The following is a 9,245-nucleotide window of genomic DNA, read 5'->3' as shown; positions in this document are numbered from 1 at the left end:
TACCTGCCTGATAAGATTCCATGACTGGAGACAGAAACAGGATGATATGTCAACTTAGAAATGGCTAAATTGCTTTGAAAATTGGCTTGAAGTATATATTCACAAATTACTTTTCTGCTACAATGTTACAGTTGAATAGTTGTGACAGAGACAATCACAACTGTGAGCCAAAAATATTTACCATCTAGTCCTTTAATAGAAAAGTTGGCTGACCTCTTTCCTGCTAAAAGAAAATTATCTGTATAGAATTCTGTAAAGACACCTTGAAAAAGGGCTGAGGATATAGCTCAGTGGTGGAACACTTTGCTAGTATACAGAAGGCCTGAGTTCCATCCCTGGCATCACAAGAAAACAAAATGCCTTAAAACAGTTCTGCTAGAGACAGGGAATGAGTGTAGTTTAGGAAGAACCTGAGAAGTCAGGAATGGAAGAACTGAAACCCCTTTAAGATCTCCTGATTGGGGTATTTAAATTTATAGTAAGCCATAAAAAACCAAGACAGTTATCATAAACACAGGATTGAAACATTTTCCAGACCTCTCAATTTTTTATTAGCATGTATTAATTGTACAAAGGAACTTCATTGTGATTTTCTACACATGAATATAATGTACTTTGATTATATTTATTGAGGGGGCAGGGGGGAGAGAGAGGGGGCGGAGTGGGTGGTAAGGGAGGGGGTAGGGGCAGGGGGGAGAAATGACCCAAGCCTTGTATGCACATATGAATAATAAAATAAAAAAAATGTATTTTGATTATATTTACCCCCTCTACAGACTTCTCACATTTTTAATAATTAAAAATTTTATTTAGTATTAATACAGCTAATGTTTTTGCTTTCACTAGAAAAGTCTTATTAATAATTGTCTATCTATCTATTTATCTATCTATCTTTCTTTTTATCTTTTTTGCATCACTGGGGATTGGACTCAGGGCCTCATACTTGCTAGGCAAGTGCTGCTCTGCTATCTGAGCCACGTCCCTAGTGCATATGCTTGTAGTTTGTTTTTTCAGATAGGATTTTGAGCTAACTTTGCCTGGGCTGGCCTCAAACCTTGATCTTCCTATCTCTGCCTCCCAAGTGGTTGGGATTACAGGAGTGCATTACCAAGTTCGGCAATGATGATATTTTTAAGTGAGATCAGTGAAACTGAATATGTCAGCCATTGTTGTATCCTTGTAACATGGCTTGACAAAGGACTCCTGGTAGTATAAGGGTCAGCTCTGCCAATTTCTCATTGCTTGTACTTGCATTATTAGGATTAGCTTTTTTTTTTTTAATTTTATCGAGATGAAATTCATAAAATTTCTTCTTGGAATAAGCTATTATAACAGTAACTTTTAAAAGTCATAGCAAAATATATGTAATATAAAATCAGCCATTTTATGCACTTGTAAGTATACAATTCGGTGGCATTAATTATATTCACAATGTTGTGTAACCATTATATCACAGTCCAGGAGCAATGGAGCCAAATGACTGGAAACTGAAACCATGAGACAAAATCTTTCTTCCTTTAAATTGTTTTTCTACCTGTACTAGTATCAACTCAAAATGGATCAAGGGTCTTAATATCAGGAAAGAGTAGGAAACACTTTGGAAGTAATAGGTATAGGCAAGAACTTTCTCAATGGAACCCCAGCAGCACAGCAACTAAGAGATAGCATAGATAAATAGGACCTCATAAAACTAAAAAGCTTCTGCTCATCAAAAGAAATGGTCTCTAAAATGAAGAGAACACCCACAGAGTGGGAGAAAATATTTGCCAGCTACACATCAGACAAAGGACTGATAACCAGAATATATAGGGAACTTAAAAAACTAAATTCTCCCAAAACTAATGAACCAATAAAGAAATGGGCAAGTGAACTAAACAGAACTTTCTCAAAAGAAGAAATTTAAATGGCCAAAAAACACATGAAAAAATGCTCACCATCTCTAGCCATAAAGGAAATCCAAATCAAAACCACACTAAGATTCCACCTCACCCCTGTTAGAATAGTCATCATTAGAAACACCACTAACAACAAGTGTTGGTGAGGATGTGGGGAAAAAGGAAACCTTGTACACTGCTGGTGAGAATGCAAACTAGTACAACCACTCCAGAAAAAATTTGGAGGCTCCTTAAAAATCTAAACACAGATCTGCCATATGATCCAGCAATCCCACTCCTGGGGATATACCAAAAGGAATGCAACACAGGTTACTTCCAGAGGCACCTGCACACCCATGTTTATTGCAGCACTATTCACAATAGCCAAGTTATGGAAACAGCCATGATGTCCCACTACTGACGAATGGATTAAGAAAATGTGGTATTTATACACAATGTAATTTTACTCAGCCATGAAGAAGAATGAAATCTTATCATTCACAAGTAAATGGATGGAACTGGAGAACATCATCCTGAGCGAGGTTAGCCAGGCTCAGAAGACCAAAAATCGAATGTTCTCCCTCATATGTGGACTTTAGATCAAGGGCAAACACAACAAGGGGATTGGACTTTGGTCACATGATAAGGCAAGAGCACAAAAGGGAGGTATGAGGATAGGTAAGAAACCCCAAAAACATGATAGTATTTGATGTCCTCAATGCAAAGGAACTTATGCAGAAACTTTAAAGGGACAGAGGCCAATAGGAGAAGGGGACCAGGAACTAGAGAAAAGGTCAGTTCAAGACGAATCAACTTAGAATGTAACACATTTGTACATGGAAGCAAATGCTAAGAATCTCCCTGTATAGCTATCCTTATCTCAACTAGCAAAAACCCTTGGTCTTTCCTATTATTGCTTATACTCTCTCTTCAACAAAATTAGAAATAAGGACAAAACAGTTTCTGCCTGGAAGCCAGGGGGTGGGGGGGTAGAAGGAGGGGGCGGGGTGGGGGAAGGGAGCAGAAATGACCTAAACATTGTATGCACATATGAATAAATGAAAAAAAAATTGTTTTTCTACTTGTCACAGCAGTGAAAAACTAACACAGCCTATACATATTATTAAATACAAACTGATGAAGGCAAAAATGCCAGGGATTAGTGAAACCTACAGTCTGCTGCGAAGCAGGGAAACCATTTTTCCTTCACTGGCTACAGGGAACCCCTGTGTTAATAGCAACTGAGATTTTTTTCAGTTAGGTTCTTTTGCTTCATAAACCAAATGACAAGAGTAAAGAACCTTCCTTGTCTAAACTTCTTGTCTACTAGCTGAATAAAACTAGATGGCAGTTGGTGCCTAGTCCTTTAGTTTCATATTAAAAAAAAAAAAGTCTGGTTCTACAAAAAGCAAGCTGTGAGATACAGTTGTCATAACAGCCCACTGACTGAGGTTTCAGGATCAGTTGAAAGACTGGGAATAAATGGTAGTTGTTGCCAGACGTGTGAATTGCAAAGTTGTGAGACCAGTCACCTCCCAGGTACTTCCCCAAGCTCTGTTGGAGGTTCCATGGAGAAGCTGCCAGCTTCAAACCCTTAGGGCCCCACTCTCATCTGTGGGCCTTTCCTGTAGCAGCACAGGAGCACAGGTGGGCACCAGAGGCACCTTCAGGAAGACCTTCAGGACTTGGGTCTTCCTCTGGCTTGGCCATCCCAAAGTCAAGTGTTTGACTTTGGCAGTGAAGCACTCTAGCTGATCATTTGGCTGTGGAAGAGTGACTGGTAGGGTGCCATTTGGCTATCCCTAAGTTATTAGGTTGAGCCATGAGAAATTGGTAATATTTGACCATTGTGATTTTCAAAAATAGCAATTTCATATGGTTTGGCCTAAATTTTCAACAAGGGTCAAAAAAGAAAGGTAAGAAACTGAAGTCAAATAATCTGTTGTTTACATTAGGAAGCAAAATATGCTTTCCAGAATGTTAATATCCCACTTTATTTTTAGTATTATCTGAGTTGAATTATGTCTTCCTGTCCCAAAAGGAATGTTGAAGTCCTAATGTCTAGCGTCTCATACTTTATCTTATTTGGAAATAAAATCTTTACAGAGGCAATCAATTATAATGAGGTCATTCAGGTAGGCTCTACTAACATGACTGGTGTTCTCATAAAAAAAGGAAATTTGGACCCAGGGACAGAAATAAATACACAAAAGAAAGATGATGTAGAGACATATAGGGAGAATTGTGTTGTGTCTACAAGCCAAGGAATACCTGAGACTTCCTCTGGGAAGGCATATAATAGTTCTTGCCTAGCACTTTCCCAAGGAGCATGTTCTTGTTAATACCTTAATTTTGGACTTCTGGCCCCCAGAAATGTGAGATGAGTTTTGTTGCTTGAAGTTTGTGCATTCAGTTTCTGGAACTTTGTTATAGCCCTAGGAAACTAATACAGTCTCCTTCCAGTGATGACTAACTGCTGGTAAGACACAACAGAACAGCCTGAGTTAAAAATGGTACAGAGGTTTAATGCCAGACAAAAGATTTCAGCTATCCATATCAATAGAACTAGGTGTGCTTCCTACTCTGCCCAAACAGATCTGTTTGTTCAGATACAACAAAGTTAGCTTTATAACTCACAATGCATGTGCAGATGCACACATGTGCACTCTCCCATACAACTCCACGTATTTATTTATACATTTAATTTTCTAGCATTTCCAAGTTTGTAATAAAAGTTTCAGTACATATTTTTCTTCTGTTTGTAGTGGGTAGATGTCATGCTTGTGTAACTTGAAGGAATCTGTTAAAATTTCAGGAGAACCACAATTTTATCTTACAGAGATATAAAGAATTGTTGATATTCTCATAGGGAGTGTTTCTTCCTGTTAAAAAGTTTAGAAGGTGGAAGAGAGTCTGGGAGTCATATTCAGAAGGTTGTTTTGAAGAGTCAGTGTTAGCAGGCTCACCTTGGAGGATCTTGCAGCAGGTAAGCACAGTAGGAGTGGGGACAACTGCTTTTGGAGGAGGGACAGCCTCAAGCAGAATGGTGTAGAATTTACCAGAATTTCTTTTATGTCAAACGTTTATTAGGATCTAGTTTTATAAATAAACCTAAATGAAAAAAATAACAGAAGATTATTATAAGTCAACTGACTTCAATCTGGTAAGACTACTGTAAATAGAAAGACACATAAAACGTAAGGCACTTAAATTCATGTATGTACCTTCAGTTTATCTAAACATTCTCATTTTTCAGTCAAATTAAGAATCAACTTTTGAATGTTACAGTACAGTATTACCTCCCCCACAGTAACAGGTCCTGTACTACTTGGCTATTTCATAGTTCATTACCACTTCCTTTAAGAGACAGCCACAGAATGAAAAGAAGCAAATTAACATCTGAGCCATCTGGTACCTTTATGTTATGGCAAGGTTTAGTGAGATAGGAATTATAAGCTTCAGCCTGGAATGGAATTATAAATTAACTGTAGATTCAAATTATTCACAATCTCCCTCCTGTTCCTTTTATCCATCATTCCTGAAAATTGCCAATATTTAGGGGAAAAATTAATTTCTTAAACAAGATATAAAAAAATTAACCAGCCAGGCACTGGTGGCTCACACCTATAATCCTAGCTACTCAGGAGGCAGAGATTAGGAGGACTGTGATTAGAAGCCAGTCTGGGCAAATAGTTCATGAGACCCTATCTCAAAAATACCCAGCATAAAACAAGGCTGGTGGAGTGGCTCAAGTGGTAGAGTGCCTGTCTAGCTAGTGTGAAACACTGAGTTCAAACCCCAATACTGCCCCCCTGCAAAAAAAAAAAACTGGGCTTCTTATAAGCTTTGGGCCCCATAAAATCCAGCTCCTAACTTGGTAATTTATTCATATAACCACTTTTCAAAGGAACAAAAGAGCATATAGTCCCTTTCCCAGAAGAATCAAGTCATGTGGGCCACCTTCACGAGGTAATCTAGGTGCATTCAAGCATATGCATATATTTTCCTTCCCTCCTATTTATTACTTTTTATTTTGAATAATTTTAAGCTTGCAGAAAAATTGTGAGACAAGTACAAAGATGTATTCCTTTCAAATTACTGGAGAGTAATTTGGTAAAATATATGCAAAATGACAACATGTAAAATATTTGTTACAACACTATATGCAACAGCAAAAGATTCGGAAAACACACAGTCCAATGTCTCTGGTTGCCATGTAACCACAGATTCATTCTCTTTTTTTTCTCTTTCTATACCTGTAATTCTTCTTTGACAGTATGAACCTGGCTTCCATAACTGCTGCCACTCTCCCTGGACACCTTTCTTACCTGGGGCCAGCCTCCTATGCAGACACCTACTCAGGCTCTGTTACTGTGCTGGGCCACTGTAGTCACCATTCCCTGGGGGATCTCCCCTCATCACTGTGCCTATCATGCCCAACTCCATCTAATGACTCTTAGAATAAAGAAGGAAGAGAGGGAGGGAAGAAGGAAGGGGCAGGCAAAGGAAAAGAGAAAGAAAAGGGGGGGAAGAAATGGGGAGATTTCTCTATTTTTCATATTAGTGATAACATACTATATTTATTGTCCTGCTTTTTGTATTTTTCATTCAATATATGTTAATGAGATAGCTTCAAATCATTATATGAAACTTCTTATCACTGTATGAGCCTTCTTATTCTTATTTATGGCACCACAATATTCCACAATATTTTTGTGGCACATACACTATATAGTTAGGGATGAACTAGTCTTTAACCAATCCCCTATTGAGGAATATCTATGTCTTGCCATTTTTTTTTTGCTATTGCAAATAATGTTGGAATGAACAAACACTGGAACCATTTAGCGACCTAATACATTGTAATTCTTACATTTGATCTGTGAAATAAAGTTGTGGGAATGGGCCAAAGAGCACATAATTTGTACTTTTGATAGATATTAGCAATAGCCTTTACCAGCAATGTATAAGAATGAATTTGTCCTGTGCATGTCAGGAAATTAAGAATTTCTGGGCATGGATGGGTACAAAACCAAAGCAAACAAATGAAACAAAATAAAACCCTAACCTAAAGCCAATCCAATCCCCAAAAGAGATAATGGCAGCTTCTTACTTGTTGCCTCTGAGTGCAGGGTCTTCTCATCAATACTTCGAACACTACAAGAAACAAAAAGTTTCCTTCCTTCAACTTTATCAAGTTGGCTCTTTAATACCACAACAGAACAAAGGGGGATAGGTCTGCAAAGGGGAAAAAAAGGAAAAATTGAGTTTTATCAAAGATATGTAACATTGATATATGATCAGGTACATGATAAGGTGGAAATTTATGGTATCTGATACTAATGAACAGACTGCCTTAGGTAAAACATTCTTTAAGGGCTGCAACACCAACAGTCTCTCATGTCTTTTTCCCAAGCACCACTGCTCTCAGGTGGCTCTTGGCCATAGGGTCCCACATTGCCATTCTGGGTTGAATTCAAATAAATCACCAGGGATTCCAACTCTGTGACAGTAGAGACTGTTCCATTTGGAGACCCAGAGCATAATCTGATGGGAGCTGAAATCCTTTAAAGAAGTAAGAACAGGGTCATGGGATGGTCCTTGTTAGCTTCTCTCATTTCTGTCATAATAAAAAGTTCTCACCCAATTCCATTTACAGTCATGGTCATAAGAAAGACACCTAATAACAAACTTGCTGGTAGTAGCTTATTATTGTAACCAGCACTGTCCACTATAATTTTCTGTGATAATATACTTGTTTCATATTTGAGCTATCCAATATGGTAGCCACATGTGTCTACTGAGTTCTTGAATTATGGTTAGTATGAATGAGAAACTGAATTTTTATTTAAATTTATTTTATTTAAATTAATTTATATTTAAATTTAAATAGCTACATGTGACTAGTGTCTACAGTCACTTTTGGGAATCTAGGAGATACAGTACCACAGTGAAAAAGTTATCTCTTTAAAGGTGAAATTTCAGTTGGCAAAAACAAAGTAGATAGAGCATGGAAATGTGTTTGTGTTCCTATAGTACCACCATGTGGATGAAGGAAGTCCTCTCGGCTGAAAGGAAATCATTACAGTGATATCCCTCTGCCCAGTTTTCCCTCCTATCACCTTTTAATACTCCTACTCCCATTAGCTATTTTCCTAAACCTCTTGATGTAACAACCAGGCTTTGTTCTTTTGTTGATCCAATTCAAGATTTACCAAGATCCTGGGGACATTAGGTGTTCTTGCCTGTCCAGCATCTCTCTTTTCTATTAACATTACTCCCTTCATTTATCTATTCCCTATCCTTTACCTTATTTTCTCTTTCATATACTCATTTACCCGTCATTGGAGAATCACTTCTCCCCCTCCTTGGCCCATGTAGGTTGACCCGAGTTGACAGTTGAATACCCCCATCCTCCAAAGTAACTAGTTGTAGGAGTGGGTATAGGCTGAAACAGTCAATCCTGGAACTTGCACTGGAGCCCCGTGCAGCTGTTGTGGTTTTAAAAAATTTGCTGGGGTTGCTAGGCTTGTAAGATATAAGACTAGCTAGTGGTCATTGCGCTACTATATAGGAAAAGGCTGCCTGATGATGAAGCAGACCCAGAGGAAAGCATGGCTGAGATTCCTGAAGGCTTTCTTTCTTTTTGGTGGTACTGGAGTTTGAACTCAGGGCCTCATGCTTGCTAGGCAGTTGCTCTACTGCTTGAGTCACTCCACTAGTCCTTTTGTGTGTTGGGTATTTTTGAGATAGGGTCTCTTGAACTATTTGCCTGGGCTGGCCTTGAACCCCAATCCTCCTGTTCTCTGCCTCTTGAGTAGCTAGGATTACAGACATGAACCACTGAAGGTATCCTTGAATATTCGGACCCACTCATATTTTTATTTCTCAATCACATAGCCAATACATTCCTTTTTTTGCATGAGCTAATGTTGGTTTTTATCCTTTGCAATAGAAAGTCCTTGATTACTAGAGAGTCTAAAAAATGAAGAAAATAGAAAATAATAACTATGTTTACAGAGTATAATTTTCTGACTATAACTAGCTTAGGTGCAGATTAGTTTGGCACAGAAAGCAGGTTTTATATAATTTTCCTTAATCCAGTTTTGCTAGACAATTTAGTTAGACTTGCATTAGAAGCAGAAAAGTAAGTGGTAAGATAACAAAATTCTGAAATGGAGAAAAACTACATATATGTGTGCATATATATATACATACATATATATGTATATAGACACATATATGTATATATATATATATGAGAAAGGTTTAATAACAAAGCCAAAAGGTAGCTCCTTAAAAAAACTATAGCAATCTCTGGCAAGTGAGATTGAAAGAGAGAGTGAGAGAGAGCAAGCATAAATAGTATTA

At 37.8% G+C, this 9,245-nt stretch overlaps 1 protein-coding gene across 1 annotated transcript in view; it reads right to left on the bottom strand.

Moving 5' to 3' along the window:
• Positions 1 to 4,378: 4,378 nt before the first annotated feature.
• The window catches only part of Them4 (thioesterase superfamily member 4), a 35,431-nt gene continuing 30,564 nt past the window's right edge, over positions 4,379 to 9,245 (bottom strand). The window contains exons 5-6 of the mRNA XM_020179834.2: positions 6,988 to 7,112; positions 4,379 to 4,985 (exon numbers count right to left, since the gene is read on the bottom strand). Coding sequence (XP_020035423.1) covers positions 4,945 to 4,985; positions 6,988 to 7,112 — 166 coding nt within the window. The 3' untranslated portion in view covers positions 4,379 to 4,944. The remainder of the gene's footprint in view (positions 4,986 to 6,987; positions 7,113 to 9,245) is intronic.

The sequence above is a fragment of the Castor canadensis genome, chromosome 11 (assembly GCF_047511655.1).
Source record: "Castor canadensis chromosome 11, mCasCan1.hap1v2, whole genome shotgun sequence".
Classification (NCBI taxonomy): Eukaryota; Metazoa; Chordata; class Mammalia; order Rodentia; family Castoridae; genus Castor; species Castor canadensis.
The sequence above is the reverse complement of the archived record's forward strand: the minus strand, read 5'-3'. Positions and strand labels throughout refer to the sequence as shown.